The 20,424-nt window shown below is 42.5% G+C and overlaps 1 protein-coding gene across 1 annotated transcript in view; it reads left to right on the top strand.

Moving 5' to 3' along the window:
• Positions 1 to 20,424, top strand: part of SV2C (synaptic vesicle glycoprotein 2C) — a gene marked incomplete at both ends in the record, with an annotated part of 177,709 nt that overhangs the window by 45,683 nt on the left and 111,602 nt on the right. The window contains one exon of the mRNA XM_082837229.1: positions 18,724 to 18,900. Coding sequence (XP_082693355.1) covers positions 18,724 to 18,900 — 177 coding nt within the window. The remainder of the gene's footprint in view (positions 1 to 18,723; positions 18,901 to 20,424) is intronic.

Genomic DNA, 20,424 nt, shown 5'->3' with positions numbered 1-20,424 from the left:
ATAACTCGCAGAGTTGAGTGCATGCATTCATATTATTTCTGTGAGCTAGAGGAAGACAGCATTAGCTTGTCTTTATAAACGGGGAAACGAAGAATAATAATAGTGGCAAACACCTATATAGGTTTTACTATGCGTCAGAAATAGTTCTGAGCACTTTACAAGATTTAACTCATTCTATCTTGTTAATAACCCCGTAAGGAATGTACTGTTATTATCCCTATTTTACAAGCAATGAAACTGATGCCCAGAGAGGTTAATTAGTCTGTCCAAGGTCACATGGCTAATAAGTGTCAGAGTCCAGCTAGAAAGCATGCAGTCTTCCTCTACTGAGTTCCTGCTGGTGAAGAATCTTTAGGCCTGGGAATTGGAATCAGAATCTTTACAACTGAGTTATTCCTAGGCTTAAAAAAAAAATCCCAATCTAGAGGATGCTTCACACCACTTTCGGGTCCTAAAATGATAGAGGAAAAATAGGAAGTCAGTGTGGGACAGAGAAAAGTACTTTTACTTTTGAGGCAGAATGTATGGACTCTCCCTTCATGGTATATCCAGACGTGTGATATCTGTACATCTATTCTATAACCTTTAATTGCTTTTTCCTTGCAGTGAGAGGCAATCATTTTGTAAGTCCTGGTTAGGACATATTGGTGAAAGGGTCCCTGAATTTCCTGCATAAGTGCTCCCAACGCCCCTGGGCCTCTTGACTCTTCATGTGAATCATGGACTTCTTCTAGGTAGAATCAAAATCCATGGGTTCAGAGTGAACTAGTCCCAGTTCTGACTGTCCTTTGCTGGAGGGTTCCTGCCAGTGCAGCCCTTGCTGGCTCCCCCTGACCTCCAGGACTCTGCACCCTGTGGCCCTATCTGACACCCGCTGCTTTAGCTGACACTCCCTTGCTCACCCGACTACAGCAGTTGCCAGGCCCCCTCCTGGCTACCAGAACTACTCTCCGTGGGTCCCGTTCTCACCTTGGATCCAGGTCAGCAATAACGAGTAAAACTACTTTAATCACGTTGGCCAAAAACAAAAGCAGGCAGGCAAAAGAGCAGAAAGTGTAGAAGATTTCATAAAATTTTAGAAATGTTCATGTGTCCCAGATCCTTAAAGAGTAATTAAGTGAAAAGGTATTCCTAAATTTCTCATCTCCTTTTGGAGATGGTGTCATGAAGGCTACTGGAGCTCTCTGACCGATGCCCGGTGCCCGTCCCCAGGTCAGCCCTAGGAGGCGGCTGGTTCTCTCCACACTGTATTTCTTTAGCCATCTTGCTCTCCCAACCACTCCCTTGCTTTCCTGGTGTCCTGACATGAATATATCTTCCCTCCCTCGTCAGCTCTCACCTCTCTCTCCTAAATTACATTCTATTCATAAGTATGCACTGTAAAGTTCAGAGAACAATGATTCTCAACAAATTTTCTCATAAAATATAAAACAGTCTCCCTTTTCTGAAAATATGTAGGCTCTGGGGGTTTTAGTAGTTCTGAAAAGATGTTCCAGGGCAGCTCCAGTGATGAATTTAACCCTGAAGAGAAAATCTCCTGCTCTGTTCTTGTCGCTGAGCCTACCCCGAAGACATCATTGCTTAATTAGTTCTTCTGGTGTAACATACATCTTGAGAAACTCGTTTGATGCTACTGTAGCTGTGGTAAGTACTCTAGCAAGCTTCCCCCTATTTTTCACTATTAATTAATGAACTGTTATTTAAGGTATTGCTGACTTAACGGGGTTCCCATGTCAGGAAGTTCTACTAACAGAGTGAAAGTAAAACATAACAAAATAGAAGCATAGAATACATTTTATTGGACAAGATGGATGAGAACGAACAGTTGTCCTGTCAAACCCTTTAAGGGAGAATTCTGAATGTATGTTAAAAATGAATTAATGTGGGAACATTGGCTGGTTGGTAGGTGGTGAGATTCGGCTAGTGGTTCCATTTAGAAGCATTCCTTTCCCCAGAATTGCTATCGCAATATGATGGTTGTCATTCCAATTTACTGGCGTAATAAGATTGGCCCAGATCTCTGTGACTAGTGCACTGTACTTAGCATCTAAACGTGATGTAATTTTCAGAGGAACCTTCTGAGTTGTTGGCTGAAAACTGTGTCAGGGTGGTGACAAACTAGGAATTAGGGGTATTACAAAAGCTTAAGTAGATGTACTTTATCCCAGGCTTGTCAGTTAGGGTTTTGTTTCTAAAGCTGAGAGAACTGCTGGATCAAAGAAGATAGAACAAAACTGATAAGTCCCTCAGTAGCACCAGGGGAATCCATCACCTGTATCAAACTGTTACCTGATGAGCCAAGGTTTGTGTAAATCCTGTGTTGACCGAAGGTTGGCGATAATAACGTTCTTAATCGGTTCCTTTACGTGGAACCACTTACCAAAGCTACCAGACACTGCTGATGCTGCTTGGAAACCTGTCCTAACAACAATAGCATATAGAGTTTGGGGGGCTTGAGAAAGGTGGTACAAGGTGAATCAGCTTGCCAGGTAGCAAAATAATTTGGCTGGCTACATAAACTAGGCTGGTAGAATAGTGGTGTTGGTTGGTGGAGAAATATTGTGGTTGGTAGGAAAGAAGTGGTTTCCCAAGAGAATCTGAGATGTCCTCTGGAGGGCTGATGGCAGCTGTTAGAAATCAACTGCACCAATCAAAAACTCTACAAACAATAAATGCTGGAAAGAGTGTGGAGAAAAGGGAAACCTCGTACACTGTTGGTGGGAATGTGAATTGGTACAGCCACTATGGAGAACAGTATGGAAGTTCCTTGAAAGACTGAAAGTAGACCTAGCAATTCCACTCTGGGCATATATCTGGAGAAAACCTTAATTCGAAAGTATCCATGCATCCTGATGTTCATTGCAACGCTATTTACAATAGCCAGGACATGAAAGCAACCTAAATGTCCATCGACAGAGGAATGGATAAAGAAGATGTGGTGCATGTATATAATGGAATATTACTCAGCCATAAAAAGGGAAGAAATAGTGCCATTTGCAGAGACATGGATGGACCTGGAGACTGTCGTATGGAGTGAAGTAAGTCAGAAAGAGAAGAACAAGTATTGTATAATTTCACTTATATGTGGAATCTAGAAAATGGTACAGATGAACTTATTTGCAAAGCAGAAGCAGAGTGACAAATGAGAGAACAAACTTATGGATACCAAGGGAGGAATGGAGGGTGAGATGAACTGGGAGATTGGGATTGACATATATACACTACTATGTATAAAATATATAACTAATGAGAACCTACTGTATAGCACAGGGAACTCTACTCAGTGCTCTGTGGTGACCTAAATGGGAAGGAAATCTAAAAAGATATATGTATACATGTAACTGATTCACTTTGCTGTACAGCAGAAACTAACACAACATTGTAAAGCAACTACACTCCAATAAAAATTAATAAAAAAAGAAAGAAAGAAAGAAAGAAATCAGCTGGACTAGCAGCACGCTGGTCAAAAAACTCTTCTCCACAAAAATGTTGATATGACAGTGAGCCATTATCTCAACCCCGTCTTATGAACTCTGCCTGCCTCTGGTGTTTATGTTGGGGATGGGAGGTAATAATGAAAGAGCAAGGTAATCTCATAATGCACTTGTTCCATCAGGCCTGCCTTTTGTAGCTCTGATGGACTAAGAAACAGAAGAGAGAGAGACCCTGAATCCTCTGTTTGCCATACTGCCACCCCCATCCTCCACCCCTATAGGTCCCCAAGTACAGAGGATGCTGTAGGCCAGGGGTCAGCAAACTTTTTCTATGAAGGACCAGATAGTAAATACACTAGGCTCTTGGGGCCACCTATGGTTTCTGTTACATATTCTTCTTTATTATAACCCTTTTGCAATGTAAAAAAAAAGCATTCTTAGCTCACCATTCTTTGCTATACAAAAACATAGTTTGTTCACCCCTGCTGTAGACCTGTACAGCACAAGAGTGCTGTACACTCTTGATTACTAGCGAAAAATAAGTCACCAAATGTGGACGTGGTCTCCTTCCCTGATGAGCTGGGCTGCTCTTTGTTTAGCATCACACCAAGGCCAGAGGCAGGCTGTAGCTACCTTCTCCATTCTTTCCTGGTCAGCACACATGCTCATACCCTGGTGGTTGCTGTTGCTGGGAGTATGAGAGTCCTTTGTGTCAGAGCCAGGACACTTGTGTCTTCTACTTGCATCCATGAAACCACTAGGCTAATTTATTAGCTTCCAAGCAAGGTAAAAATCTCACAGTTCTTGAGAAAAGCTGGAAGGAGAGAGAGAGTAGGGAAAGGAGACGTGGGGGCAGGAGATGGTACAAGATAAAACATTACAGGGAAGAGAGATGATTCAAATGAAGAGATCATTTTCCATCCCGACTACATGGCCTCGTTTTTAAGTCTCCAAAGTTTCTATTTTGTCCTTCACAGAATCAGAGCTCTTCTCTGCTGGGTGAAATGAGGGGGAGTCTTTGGCTCCCCCTAGAGGCTAGAGTTTGCCAAGAACAGTTAGGTACCTAAAATAAATTGTAATCTCCTATTGCCCTTTGTTATAAAGCAAAAGGAAGTCTGACCATGACTAGATTTTACTCACATGCCCCAGGGATTAGGTATAATTCAAGTAAAAAGAGAATTTATCCTGTAAAGTAGGAGGGAATATATATGTATATGTATGTATGTATGCATATATATATATACATACATATGAAAAATTGACACTGAATATAATTGTGAATGTTTAGACACTAGTGACAGTCATAATTGTTGAAGTGCAGAGAAAAAAATTGGATCTAACACAGAAGGGTTAAATAGTGTTAAAAATTTTCCCCCCACATTCTAGAAAGCTTTGCTTGTGGTGTGACCGAGTCCAAACTCATTCTGCTCGCCACACAACAGGCCAATAAATCAGGAGATGAGGTGCTGGGGCAACGAATAACGACTTTATTCAGAAAGCCCAGTGTCTGCGAAGATGGTGGACTAATGTCCTAGAGAACCATCTTACTCAAGTCAGAATTCAGGCTTCTTTTATACTAAAAAGGGGCGGGGTGTGGTTGGTTACTGCAGACTTCTTGGTGTTGTAATCCTTTTTTTTTTTTTTGCGGTACGCGGGCCTCTCACTGTTGTGGCCTCTCCCGTTGCGGAGCACAGGCTCCGGACGCGCAGGCTCAGCGGCCATGGCTCACGGGCCCAGCCGCTCCGCGGCATGTGGGATCCTCCCGGACCGGGGCACGAACCCGTGTCCCCTGCATCGGCAGGTGGACTCTCAACCACTGCGCCACCAGGGAAGTCCCCATTTCGAGTTTTATACTAGTGGCTCCCAGTCTTTTAGATTTTAAAGTCCAGTTTAAAAAAATTAGGTGGATTGACATAGGGAAACCAACTTTTTATTTTGCTAGGGAAGGTCATTTAAAAAAATAATAATAATGGCAACAACACACACTACTTATTATACTCACTATCACTTCATAAAACAAAAGGCATGTTCACATCAAAATAACAGGAAGGACATATGCTTACTAAATGACCTTCAAGTTGAATAAATTTATCTTTATGAAAAAAGCATACTATTTTCCTTATTTTTCTCATTTCACTATAGGCTGGTGGAAACTTTCTCATGAACTCTGTTCTCTAGATGTGCATCTGGGAATCACTCTTCTAGACAAAATTCTCAAGTGTGCCATTCATCACATTTTCTTAGGACATTCAAGGTCTTATGGTTAGAATTTCAGATTTACATTAGTTCCATCAATTGCACAGCTGTATCTGAGAGGTACTAGGGTTTGAGTTAAACTGCCTATGTTAAATTCAAATGAAATTAGCTAGGTTTTACTGATTATTTAAAATGTGTCTAGAACAATATAGTCTCATGGAGTTTCAGAATAAGATGCTGTAAGATTTGTTACCTATCAGAGATCAAGTTGCAAATTAGTTCTAGAGGTAAGACTGATGCACATGAAATACTGACAAAAGAATTCAGAATGTGGGTGAGAATATGTAGAAGTTACTCATGAAAACTAAAGTAGTTTGGGGCGTTCTCACAAAGCATGTGGAGGAAAAGTTCAAGGTACAGGATTTGGATGAAAGGCAAGAGAAAGATACTTCAGGTAAAGTTAAGTGGGTAAGGGTTCAAAGATAAGAATGACTATGATGCGTTTAGGGGATATTGAGGGATTGGGGGGTAGGTCGATTTTTAACATGCCTTGTCTTAGAGGAGAAAATAAAATGAATTCAACATTCTTTGGGTTTTTTTCTTGTTTTTGAGACATAATATAATAATTGGCTAAAATTCCTACTTTTTTCTTACTCTCGAGTGATCACATTTTTTCCTTCCTAATCTGAGAAGCAGATGGCTAACTGCCCATGCTAAACCCAAATCATTTCTAGTCATAACAAGAATAATCAGCCACTAACTAACAGCTTCAGTACTATGGATCAACACCTGACTATCTGGGTGACCTTCCCTGAAACACCCAAGTGTACTTCTGACAGTTTGGGTTGAGGAACCTTTGTGTGATGTTTCATCCCTAATGACAAAATAAATCTCAAGTGTCAAAAAGTGCTGCCCTGAATTCACCTCCACTTCGCCAGCAGTAATGGACGAGGACCAATCTCCATTAGTCCAAGGCCAATCCCGATATGTATTCACTCATCTTCCTGGACTGACAGCTTAGGTACTTGCCTATTTGAGGAAACAAAAGGTCATGTTGGAGCATCAGAAATCGACTACTGAATTTTCTCTTTAGATCTTTATTGGAGTCGATTACGGTCTAGTCTGGTTTTTATTTTGGTATCTGCCACCTAAACTTAAACCAACAGCAACAAAGAAAATGTACACATAATTTTCCAAGAGAGAGTCTTGGAGGACTTGTGTGATCATTTTCATCAATATTGACGAAGCGCAGTGTGAACTTTGAGTCCATTTTCAGACCTATTTTCCTGCCGTGCACAGTCACGTCCCCAGAGTCTAGAAATGGCCTGAGATAAGCTACAGGAGTTTTTCTCTTGCAGGCCTTTCTGTTGCTTAAAATATCAAAAGATGTAACATGGACATCGTTGAAAAATTATTTTCTTGTTCTGTTCGTCTAAAATACCAGTTCCTTTTGGATTTTTATGCTTTATTTGTTCACTGTGCTGATATACAAGAGACATCTCTGAAAAAAATCCTTTTATTGCTTGCAGTTATGCTTAAACTTGAGATTAATAAATTTTTCACAAGCCTGGTTTTCATGGATTTTCTGGAAATAAGACACATGATAAGTACTCTTCTTCCTAAGTAGCCCACTCTTTTGGTAACAGAAGCCCTTTGCTATTCTCTGTTATGTTTGTGGCTCTGGTTTCAGGGCAATGGTGTCCATATTAGCGTGCTTGATGTTTTTCTTCTGTCACTTTTCACTGCTCTCCCGTGCTGGTGTGTTTGTTCTAGTTTTTCTCCCAGTCCAGCAACGTTGTACCCCTTTGCTCCTGTGATCGGCACTTGTCCTAGCTTCTCCTGCTGCCTCTGTGTCCTCACTGCTTCCCTGCTTTAGTCTCCTGTCCCCTGCTTTCATCATTAGTGCTGTGCTGAGATTGCCCCTTCAGAGACCACTGGTGACCTCTTCCAAGACAAGCCCAAGGCTTTTCTAGGTTCCTGGCACAGCTCCCGGCAAACTTTTGCTCAAAGCAGGGGTCTGCCCACTATAGCCCACAGGCTGAATCTGGCCCTCTGCCTGTTTTTGCCGATAGTTTTATTGGAACACGGCCCTGCCCATTTACTTACATGTTATCTATGGCTGCTTTGGTGCTGTAACATCAGAGTTAAGTAGTTGAAATGAAGCAAGTGGCATGAATACCCAACTTGGGAACCAACCCATCGGTGGCTCCCCTTGTCTATGTTATTCATTAAAATTGGGATTGACATATATACACTAATATGTATAAAATAGATAACTAATAAGAACCTGCTGTATAAAAAATAAAATTCAAAAAAAATTGTTTTGGCTTGTTATTTAAGGATTTTCTCTATCCAGCTTAATTGTACTTCTCCACACGTCCAACCCAGCCACTTTATTTTTTATTTATTTATTTTTATTTAATTTTATTTTTTTTGTGGTGCGCGGGCCTCTCACTGTTGTGGCCTCTCCCGCTGCGGAGCACAGGCTCTGGACGCGCAGGCTCAGCGGCCATGGCTCACGGGCCCAGCCGCTCTGTGGCACGTGGAATCTTCCCGGACGGGGGCACGAACCCGTGTCCCCTGCAAAGGCAGGCGGACTCTCAACCACTGCGCCACCAGGGAAGCCCACTCAGCCACTTTAACGAGGCTGCTTACCCTGCTCACCTTCCAACCTACTCGGGTTATTTCCCACTCCAGACCTTCCCCAGCGCTGTTGTACATGTCTGAGTGTAAGCAAACATGCCATTCTGCCCATCTCCTTATTCATATTCTTCTTGGGGTTTTCTTGAGGCTCACCTCAAGCCCTGCTTCCTTCATGAACTATTTCCTGATCATCAGCTGTATTGATCATCGCTTCATGGATTTGCATCTACTGCCCTATTCTGCCCTGTTACACCTGATATTGTGAGGGTTACTGATGTGAACTTCTTCCTCACATGTTTAAGACATTGGCCCTGTCACGGCTGCCCCCCTCTTGGATGCCTTCTCTTTATTTATTTTATTGTGACCTGTCCCAAGCCCGACTCCCCAGTGTCGGTTCCCACTCTTCCTTGCCTCACCCCTTAGTTTACAAGAAGTGTGGGCCCTGACTACTAAGAGTACTCTGAGCCTTGCCCCTCTTCTCCAAGTCTGCCATGCCCCAGCCTTAGATCAGGCTGCCTTCATTCCTTCCCTGGGCTGCTTCTCAGTGATATTTCAACAGCTGGTTTCTTTCCAGGGCGGGGACCAGGATGAAGAGAGTGAGGTGCCTAGAGCACAAAGTTAAGGAAGCACTCATTCTCAGGGTTGTGCAAATGCAGAGTTAGCGCTTGAGAGTGAGTGCTTCCTTAAATTCTGGCTCAGGGCACCTCAGCACTTGATTGCCTCACCCTGGTTTGGGCCTTCCCCTCCCCTCCCCTCCCCTCTCCTCTCTCTTTTCCCGCTGCAGTTTATCCTCCACAGGGCTGCTGAAATGGTCTTTTCAGGTGTGGTTGATGTCCAGTATGCTTTTGAGTTTCCCAAAGGTTAAAGGCCAACTCTTTGGGTGGACTTCAACATGTCTTCCGGCCTCATCTCTCGCCACACTCTCCTCTGCACATGAATTCTGCAGTCCATCCTGAACCACCTAGAGGCCCCTTAGTGTGCTGTACTTTGACACACCTTCAGAACTTTGAACTTAATCTTCTTCCCTCTCCTGGAATTTTCCCCTCTTACTTGGAGAATTCTTTTTCATTGTTCAAAACTCAGCATGATCCACCATTACCTTCTATGGGGAGCTTTCCAGATTCCCTGGAATTAATTAAGTCGCTCCTTCCTTTTCCCCCTTAAGCATAATGTACTCACCTTAATTAGAGCATGTGTTTCATTTAATGGTAATTAATTTTTTGCATGTTTTTAATCTCCCAGGAAACCAAAGGTTCAGAGCCCAGGGCTTCCTATTAGAATAGTTTGGGGAGTTTTTTTTAAAAGTACTGTTGCCCTAAGCCCTACTCCAGAACCAGAATCTCTGGGTGTGGCCCGGGCATCAGTGTTCTTTTCCTTAAAGCTCCCAGATAGTCTCATGTGCAGCCATGGTCTGAAACCACCACACGTGGCTGTGAGCTGCCGAGAGGGAGGGCCTTGCCCCTTCCCTGTTTGCGGACCTCTCCTCCCTCCTCTTTCCGCATACCATACTAGACGCCTGGCTTTCCGCAGGAGCTCAACTAAGAGCTGTGGAATGAATGATCACCTGCTTCATTGGTCGGCTCAGTGATGGGCTATTGAAGAAAGGGCTCAGTTAATGACCACCTCTCTCCCTTAGCACAGGCCTGGGAGTGGGGGAAGTCGGCGGAGACAAGGATCCCACTGGTGTGGAACTGATGTGTGATATCCGTGGCGCACCACAAAGGGACTCGCTGTAATGCTCTTAATTCCCAAGACTTGTTTCTTTATTGCTTTTCAAACGAAGGGGGCTATAATTGCCCTTTTAGGGGACTGCAGAGCCATACATGCAAAAATATTTTTTATGCAAAAATATTTAAATATCTCTTTCCCTATCCAGCGGGCACGCTGTATACTGGCCATCTGAGGAAAGATTTTAGAAAATAGATTGGGCTTTCTTTTCAAGACTGTCCTTCTGCATTTGGCTCATGAATTCAGTGGATGTGTCCTTGGGCCTTCATAGGCTGTTTGGTGCCCAGGTGGACTTAAGCAACAAGTGGTAATTAGGTAATTATCCTTGATAGGACATTACCTGCCTACACAAGCAGCTACATCAGTCTCTGCCTGGACCGACAGACTTAAATGTCAGACTTTCCAAATGTAAAGTCAGAGATGTGCTGTAGGCTGTGCTTGCTATTTATAGTTCCTTCTGGCAAAGGTGAGCTGACTTTTGTTGCAAATGTTCTCTATTGTAAATTAGAGTTTTGGTTTCTTTCATTTGTCCATGTGCCTTTGATATTAGTACTTTCTTTACTTTTATTTGATTTTCCGAAAGTCCACAGATGCATTTGAACATGCAATGGCCCTTACCTGTGGCTAGTAAAAATAGTAGTAACTGGAAAAACTCAGGGGTTGGTTTTAGGAGAAGCGTATTGATTATTTACTTAAATAGTTTCAAGTTGCAAAAGAATAAGTCTTTGAGATTTAAAAAATTAGATTACACTTCCAGAGCTGTTTCAGGTGGCTTCTATTCAGAACTTGAGCTGAGGGAGGCCAAAATCTGTCATTTTACTTCTACTCCACTCCAGAGCCCCTCCCCTTTTTCCCGTTGCCTGTTTTCCGTCACCATTTTGTTCTCCCCTTTTCTCTCTTTCCCTCACACCAATAGTTATATTAGTTGTTGTTTCTTTATTGAACAACTGTGTTTCACACAGTGCTTAGTGCTTTAACCCATTTAATCCCTCAAAGACCCTGTGAGGGGGTATTCCTATGAACCCCATTACACAGAGGAGAAAATTGAGGCATAAAGAAAGAAAGCAACTTACCCAGGATCAAACAACTAGTAAATGTTAAAGCAAAAATTCATATCTAGTCCGTGTGTTTCAAGAGCCTGGGCTCTTAACTATTTGCTGCTTGATGCAAAGTTCAGAGTGGTAAACAGTAGTGGAATGAAGATGAAGGATATTGCATTTGGTTAAAAAACAACAACAAAAACGTTTTTCTGCTTCCCCCGTCTCAACCCCTATTGCTTTAATAATGGGTCCACTTCTCAGCACATACAATGGAAGAATCCGATAGAATAAATACTGAGCTTGAGATTTTATGTTATCATTTCTAATTCAAGTACATAAGTTGAAAACAGTAAGAAAGAGAAATAGCAAGTTGTAGATAGAGAGGAAGATGCTGCAGCCTTCCTTGAACTGAGTGGGTGCAAGGGCAGGTGGGGAGGCACAGTGGTCCCTGGAATCAGCCTCTTACAAGCTGCAGTGGGGTCTGGCCGAGGGATGGCCACACTCATAGCTCACCATTTTGGGGGTCCAGGAGCAGCGACCATAGGGCAACAGCTGTGAAAGCTTCCACATCAGTGGGTGGGTGGGGAGGATCCATAAGAGGCCAGCAAGGAAGATAGGTCCCCCTCCTCCCCCAGAGAGACAGAAGAGAGAGGCTGGTTCAGTTTTATGGGGCTGACCATTACCTGCCATTTGACACAGAGGAAGCTGAAAGACTAGCCTGACAGCTTCCACCTAGTTCTAGGGAGACTAGAACTAGTCCTGGATATCTTGGCCCTCATTCCAGGGGTTTTTCCAGTACACAGTGGGGAAAAAAAGGAATCTCTGAGGAAATGGGGGAAAGGAAGATTGTGAGCGCTGCAACTGATCTTAAGGAGATGCTGTTTTAGTGTTGCCTTTAGTGATGAGATAAACCACTTGGTGGGTAATTGTTGACTCTTCCAGTGGCTATGCAAACCTGATTTCTTTAAGCACAAAGCATGTCTTCAGGGGTCCTCAGAGGCAAGGTAGACACCCCATTATGTAATTAAATCCAGACTGGTAATTGGTCAATAAATGGAAAAGTTGGTAAAAGCAGGAAACCATGCAACGTAAGTGTAGGGACTTAAGCACTGTTTTAACATATGGGCTTGTATTCATTCGACCCTCTTCTAGTGCAGGAGCAAAGATGCCCTTTGAATAGGGAGCTTCAAAACTGAAGTACACCATTGTCTTTCCCGCATCTCCATAGCCACCATGTGGCTTTGATTTTCAGTTTTAATTTCTTTAATATGCCACCATCTAAGCACAGAATCTTTGATCTTTATGATTTTTCTCGGTCTTTTAGAGTTGGGTTACTCACATTTATTTAATAAATTTTATTTAATGTAATTTATTTAATATAATTTAATAAATGTTATTTACTATTTATTTACTATTTATTTAATATACAGATGTTTAAGACATTTATTTAATAAGTGTATTAAGTATTTACTTTTGTAACTCATCTTCCCCATCTTTTTCTTTTTTTTCTATAAATTTATTTATTTTTATTTATTTATTTTTGGCTGCATTGGGTCTTCGTTGCTGAGTGTGGGCTTTCTCTAGTTGGGGCGAGCGGGGGCTAATCTTTATCGTGGTGCACAGGCTTCTCATTGTGGTGGCTTCTCTTGTTGCAGAGCACAGGCTCTAGGAACGCGACCTTCAGTAGTTGTGGCACATGGGCTCAGTAGTTGCGGCTCATGGGCTCTAGATTGCAGGCTCAGTAGTTGTGGTGCATGGGCTTAGCTGCTCCATGGCATGTGAGATCTTCCCGGACCAGGGTTCAAACCCACGTCCCCTGCATTGGAAGGCAGATTCTTAACCACTGCACCACGAGGGAAGTCCCACCCAAGTCTTTCTTAAGTTAGTTTTCATAGGAGTAGCTCCCATTCCTTTCACACTCATATCTCATTATTTATGTGACTGATGTTTAATTGGATACATAACTAATAAGAGCAGAACTCACATAAGCAGGTTGGATATAAGCCCAGTAAGCCTAAAGCGCTTATTGGAAGCAGAGGGAAGATGGTAAATAATTCTCAGTGTGTTTGTGGGAGGGTTGGTTAATCCATTGAGTTGGTTAAGTAAGAATTGGCTAAGTAGGTTTCTACTATGGGTATAACACAAGCTGATGGTAGAAAACCCTATCTTTGGGACAATAAATGCACCTGCCTCTTGTGTAATATCTAAAAAATAATGAGCATGATTTAGGAAATAAAGAATTTTTTCTCAATCCTGTGAACACGATAGATGATATTATATTATTCTTTTCAATAGCCATCTCCAGAAGTGTCATTGTTATTCTTAAAGATTTATTTTTGACTTAAAATTTTATTTTAACCTAAGAAAATACCCTTATAAAAGGTGAGTGTGAGCGTTGCCGCATGGGGATTATTTATCATTGAATTCAGAACACTATCACGGAGTTTTTTTTTATTGAAAATCAATCTGTAAATAAATGGGATGAATTATAGGATAATGCATTAGCCACGGATAACTGAAGTGCTTAAAACAATTTTTAAAAAAAACTATTGGCTAAAATTATTATGAGAAAAAACACTCTATTCTATTTCTTAAAGTTGTTCTGTTTAGTTTAAATGTGGTTTAAAATTCTACGGGGAAAAGATGTGTGCCCCCTTAGGGATTGTCAGAAAGAATCAAAAGCAGCTTAGCAAGGAGACAGAAATGGAAATGTGATATTTGTCAGGGGAAATAAGGGTACGATTAAATAAAATGGAATCAGCTCCCATGTTAGAAAATCCCTTAATGGGGAAGTGATGCTCGAGGCCTCTTTCTGTCTTCTGAGAAACCTGGACCGAGAGGCTGGCTGGCCAAGGGTGTCCTGAGCCCCAGCTGTGGTAGGAGGAGAGTGAGTTTCAGGTCACATTTATTTCTCAGGCCAAGCTCAACTTCCTGACAGCCCAGCTGAATTAAAGTCTTCATTAGATTCATGAAAGAATCTGAGAATCACAGCTTGGCCTCTGTCTGCACTGGAGGTCTGCCTCTAGCTGGTGTAAGGAAAGCAGGTCCTAGGAGAAGCACAGTGTTTCTGCTTGCCCTTAGGAGATCTCCAACTCATGTAGGGAGATCTTGCTTGTTCTGTGTCTTTGGAATTAAATATTCTGTAGCCTGCATCTCCGCCCCCCCTCAAATATGTATTAGACAAATACAAACTTTTAAGTAAAAAAAAAAAGGGGGGGTGCTGGTTAGAGCACGCCAGCCTAAAAAGTGCTTTCAAATTCTAAAGTGCACACAGATCCCGTGGGAACCTTGTTCAAATGCAGATTCTGAGTCTGTAGGTGGAGTGGAGCCTTAGAGTCTGCATTTCTAGCAAGTTCTCCCCAGGCTGCAAGTGCTGCTGGTTCAGGGGTCATACTCTGCGGAATGAGGATCTAGAAGACCTGATTTCAAGTACTGGCTTCTCTCAACCTCAATTTTCCCACCTGTAAAATAAGGAACTTCGGACTAAAATCCTTTTAAATTCTGACCATCAGCAGCATCATGAGGAACAGAGAACAGAGAAGGCTGGTCCATGGTAAGAGCTTATCCCTGCTCTCAGTTTTCAAGGACTCCCTATCACAACATCATGAAGACAAAATGGAAACATGAAAACAAACGAGGCAGGGATCCAGAGTGTTTCCACTTTTATTCACATCATGACTTTGCCAACATTCAAAGGTTTGGTTTTAATCAGATTACCTGATGAAGCAATGAATTTTCTAATTCAGCTGTTTGTCTCAAATAAACTATTGGGTAGGCTTAGTTCTGTCCATAGCATGCCCCAATGGAAGAGTCGAATTACCAATAGTAATCCCATGTAGGCACAAAAGGTTATTATGTTTGGATCTGAAAGGTATTTTTAGCCAGAGTTGAAGTGAGATACAGCTTGATACTATTTTTTTTCTAAATCTGTCAGTTGTGGAGGAATTTAATACTACCTTGACATGTTTCTTATCCTTCAGAATTCTCTCAGATGTTCCCGTCTCAGCAAAGCCTCTTCAGAGGCCACAGTCAGAATTAGTAGCCAACCCCCAGCCCTCTGCTCCTAGTCACACCTCTGTTGGAGCACACGCTTCACAGCTGGGCTCATTCTCTTATGGGCCTGTGTCTCCCTCCCTGAATTATGAGCTCCTTAAGCCGTCTTGATGGAGCAGAAAGGGAGTTCAGGGACTTGGAGCCCAGGTTCCTGAGTGCAGTGTTCTGTCCTGATCGTGTGTCCCCAGGAGGCCATGGAAGGTTCTGCCCCGCTCTGTATTGGCCCTGTGCAGTGGGGCTGTGGGACGTGTTGTGTGAAATAATGGGTTTGAAACTGTTTCGCTTCTCTTCTGGCTTAGAGTAGGCATCAGACGAAGGTTTGCTAACTTTTCCCTTCCCTAAGGTCAGGGATCATGACTTATAAATCCCTGTATTTCTAGCACTTCAGGAAAAGTCATGCATAGCGGGTGCTCAATAAATTCTTCAAAATTGAATTTAATAGACTTTCTTTTTAGGGAGATTGGGTGTATTTATTTTAGGCATGGAAATAATAGCGATGGGAGAAATAACTGTTTGGTTTTCCCCTATTCGCTGATGGTGAATGCTTTTCTGAAACATATGAAATGTATTTTGAAGAAGTAATTAAAATTGTGACGGAGATTTATTTCTGGTTTGCTTAGTTTAGAAATCCTAAACACAAGAAGGGAAAAGATAAACACTGCATAGGAAAAGAGAAACTATATTTAACAGGCAATTCCTGTAGGGTATCCATTTTTATATACGTATAAGCTTTCTGGAAGAATTAGAAAAAATTTTGACAATAGTTCCCTTTGAGAAGAGGATCAAGGTGGGGGAGAAGACTTTTATTTTCATTTTATACATTTCTACGTGGCTTGAATTATTGGCTATGTAGGCGTATTTGGGAGATATATACACACACACACACACACACACACACACACACACACACACATACACCCCTATCACACCTATGGGGGAATTGAACGATGGGCCATTTTTATTTTACTCTTTTATATATTAAAACTCTTCATAAGTATTATCTTTAAATTTTATTTTCAAGTGGCTTAAGTACAAGGTGCTAATAATAAATGAGGGTTTTCTGCCCCTTGTCAAGCCACTAAGCCATCTCCAACACAGGAGTCAAGGGCAAGCTCAGCTCTCTCAGCCTTACTACCTCTGAGGTTTAAGAAGCTCCCGGGGTGGGGCTGTGTCCTCATGCTACTGCTGGGTGAGGGAAAGGTGGCATCCAGTTATGAGCCCTTAAAGTGCTGGAATCATCACTTCGTAAAGCTCTGACCTGGCTTAGCAATGACACGGCTGCGGGTGACTGCCCGGAAGAAGGCGATGACAGGATACGGAGACCTGCCCAGCAGGAGCATCATTCCTCCTGCACCAGAAGAGCAGGGGAGTTACGGTACCTCCTTTGGAACATAGCGCAGGAGCCTCTTCTTTCTAGCAAGCGATTGGATGTTCATTTTTGCTCTGGCACCACCCAGCTGTTTGCAGCATCAACTCTCTTACCTCCCCAACCAAGCGTCGGGAATGTGTCCATCTGGAATAGCTGAGAATGAGTAGCGCATCCCTTGCCACGTGCTCAGGGAGGACAAAGCAGCATTTCCCCCTAGTTCCCGTCTATCATTTTCTGCCACCCCAGACTTAACTCTTAATTCTATGAGGGTGGTGCCCAGGGAGAAGGCACCTCAGAGACATTTGAGGCACTGCTTTCAATTTTAGATGTTACTGCCACATAGGAGCCTGGACAAACTGGGATGTTTTCACAGGAGGGCAACCAGGATGGCTAAAGGAGCGATAAGCACATTGTACAAAGAGCTGCTGTTGGACTGGGATGTAGTTGCCACTCACTTTTCTGTGGTCAAATCATTAACTGCCGTATACCTCAGCTTCCCTACCGACGAACCGTGCTCCCGGAGTATTAACCTCAAAGGGTGGTCGTGATGTTAATTCATGCAAACGTTTAGAACTGGCAAGGGTTCTGCAAGTGCTAAGGACCATTTTTTGTTCCTGGGGCTGGAGCTGCAAGAAAGATTCCCAAGTCTTTTGACGACAGAAGCCACGGGCCACTCCTGAGGGATGGAGCTCACTTTCTGATTTGTAGGCATTTTTAAAGACAGACATTATCATAAAGCAGCTTAGCTACTGATTATTCTTCTGACAGGCGTGAGTGGCAAACTCAAGCCTCTTAGGCTATAAATAAGAGCTATGCTGCATATGCATTTCCATGGGTGAATCTGTCTGCTTTGGGGATTCCTTTGCCTTGTGCTGATACATTCTTTAAATTGTCTTCCGGACATGCATTGGGCCTCATGATGTGAGTAATCTCTTTATTGAGAAGGATGGTCTGTGTATGGTCGTCAGCCCCATAGTACAGAGAAAAGTATGCCACCCCCAGCCAGGCAAAGGATGACCACCCACCTCTTTGCAGTACCCTACCCCAGTCTAAATAAAAAACAGCTTCTGTTTCGTCTTATTGTATAATTGCTCCAACATTAGCCATTCACTGTAGCTGTCTATACTGGGCTATCTGCAAAGCAGCATTTGCAGACTTTGCCAAATGTTCTCCTTCTGGGTCTCATATTAATTCATTAACTCTGTTAAGCAAACGATTTCTGGTGAATGTTTAAGTAGAATATTTCCCTAACTAATCGAAAGCAATCATTAAGGCGCTGTTTTTTAGCTTGTGACTCAGATGCTGCTGAGTATCTTGAACATGCCTTTGAGAAGGGACTAGTCAAATGGTGCTTTGGTGAAGCAAAGGAAAAAGTAGAAATGGATAAAATATGGCAGCTTTTTTATTTTATTTTATTTTATTTTTTTTGCGGTACGCGGGCCTCTCACTGTTGCGGCCTCTCCCGCTGCGGAGCACAGGCTCCGGACGCACAGGCTCAGCGGCCATGGCTCACGGGCCCAGCCGCTCCGCAGCATGTGGGATCCTCCCAGACCGGGGCACGGGCCCCTGTCCCCTGCATCGGCAGGCGGACTCTCAACCACTGCGCCACCAGGGAAGCCCTATGGCAGCTTTTTTAAAGCCAAACTTTCATTTATTAATTATACCATTTCCCCTAGACATTGCACACCCTTTTAGAAACCTCCCAGAAGTAACATTTGCCATACCTAGTATTATTTCATCCTGCAGAAGATTCTGGACAGAGCGTACGAGGGCTTGGTTTTTTAGAAGAAGCAAGTGAATTAGAAAATTCACCTGTATACTCAGTGATGCCAAGAGGGACACTGAGGGGGATCCACTTTGACCCGGGAGCCCTTGACTCAGTCTCCAATCTTGGCCTTGTTGCGGCGCTAAGCTGGGCATTCGGACCGAAGGTGACACAGCCATGAGTCAAACTGCAGGATTGTTCTGTGTGGAGACTCCTTACGCTTGCCCACTGGGTACCCATCCCCACAAGGCTGGTGAGAATGTGACTGTTTCGTCTTTTGCCCTTGCCGCTGGCCGTGGCAGCCAAAGGTAGCCCACAGAGCTTGCTTTCCAACTTGAAAGCTGATCTGTGTGTCCTGAAGGATCTGTTATTAAAGGAATTTTTTTCCCACGTAAAATTCTGGAATGTATCTTGTCCCGTGTTCACTTGCTGTTACATGTGTCGCTTCCTCCCAGTCTCTGATGTGTTTCTTTGTTTTCTGTGTGTTGCAGGCAGCATAGTGTACCTCGGGATGATGGTGGGGGCATTCTTCTGGGGAGGACTGGCAGACAAAGTGGGAAGGAAGCAGTCTCTTCTGATTTGCATGTCTATCAACGGATTCTTTGCCTTCCTTTCTTCATTTGTCCAAGGTTATGGCTTCTTTCTCTTCTGTCGCTTACTTTCTGGATTCGGGTAAGGATTTTTTTCTTCATATTTTATAGTAATGTGTTTATTCTACATAAAAACATAATGTGCATGCTTTCTAGAGGTCCTCATTACCAAGAAATTATCCCTTAATGCATCTCCTTTCCCATCTTTGTGTCAGCCTTAGGAGCCCATAATGCTGGTTCTTAGAAATATAATTATCAACCTTTAAATCCAGAAGAGAAGGGAACACACATCTTTGTTCCCGTGGCTGATTCTTTTAGTGTTTTATGTCTAGGAAATGGGTATTGTTTTCAAAGGAATGCTGTTTCTATGGCAGTGAGCATTCATAAATGTATGTTTTTTTCTTCTGAAAATTTAATTTAAGCAAGAAATAGCTCTGGTCCTATATGTTATGAACAAATTAAAGTTTCAAACCATTCAAGTATGCTCTTAAATCCAGCATGAGCGTGTCTCAAGTAAATGTTGTTTTATTGATCTATGTTAACAGCATATTTAACTAGGTAGGAAGCCTGCTTCTTGAGATGCAATAGGTTCTTTTTGTAAATTCCTGACTTTTGTTGAATTAACAGGCGTTGTGCTATTGCCAAGTGCAATGGCATAGTATAGTTAATTATGTAGTTATTTTTGTTAAAGAACTCGAAGCACTTATTACTAAACTAAGTGAATCCACAGCTTAGGAAAACGCAGTAGCTCAATTAGGAGATCCAAGAAACTCTGCTTTGATAAGAAAATAATAATGAAAATATAAAATTTCTGATTCACGCCTGAGTACTTTGTTTTCATTTGAGACTTTCTTTCTGAGGGGTCTAGCACAAGATGAATCTATAGGAATAATATAAAGTGAAATAAAAGTGCATGAAGAAAGGGCAGGAGGCAGTGCTGGGTTATGAATTTGAGAAGCAGATCAGTTACGGTGGTTGATGATGGTGGTACCCACACAGCAAACCACAGTTCTGCCCAAAGAGAAGATCAGAAAACTGCAACCCATCTCTCCTAATTACACATAGTAGTACTTTAAATCAGAGCTAAGATTAGTAGGAATATAAGGCATCAAAGGGAAAGACTGTATAAGTGGGTTATTTCAAGGGTACAGAGATTTCCCCGTGCAGACCAATGGGTCACTTTTTTAATTCATTCAAAACATTGTTACTTTTTTATATCATTTTCTGCTACAAGATTTGTACACATATTGAGACTGGAGGATTATCCACAGATTTTTCTGATGTTCTTTTTTTGTCTTCTTATAGCCTCTCCTGTGCTACATTCTACACACAGTGCACACTTTGCAAATACGTGACTAAGTTGCACAAATTTCAGGTGATTTCCTTAGAGTGAGGACACTCCAGTAAACCAAGAGAGTTGGAAAGTTTGGGAAAGAGTGATAATATTTTTTCCTTGGAGAAAAATGATCAGAATCAATAATTTGCTTTGTATTGATGGGGAAAGAGGGCTTTTCCTTAACAGAGGGGACCTTTGGCGCACAGGGCTCTGTGTGAGACTGGCTACATACGTCATCCTTGGGGAGGTATTTAGATCATGGATTCAAGG

Source organism: Leucopleurus acutus (genome assembly GCF_964270905.1).
Source record: "Leucopleurus acutus genome assembly, chromosome: 3".
NCBI lineage: Eukaryota > Metazoa > Chordata > Mammalia > Artiodactyla > Delphinidae > Leucopleurus > Leucopleurus acutus.
This window is presented reverse-complemented; position numbering and strand designations above follow the sequence as displayed.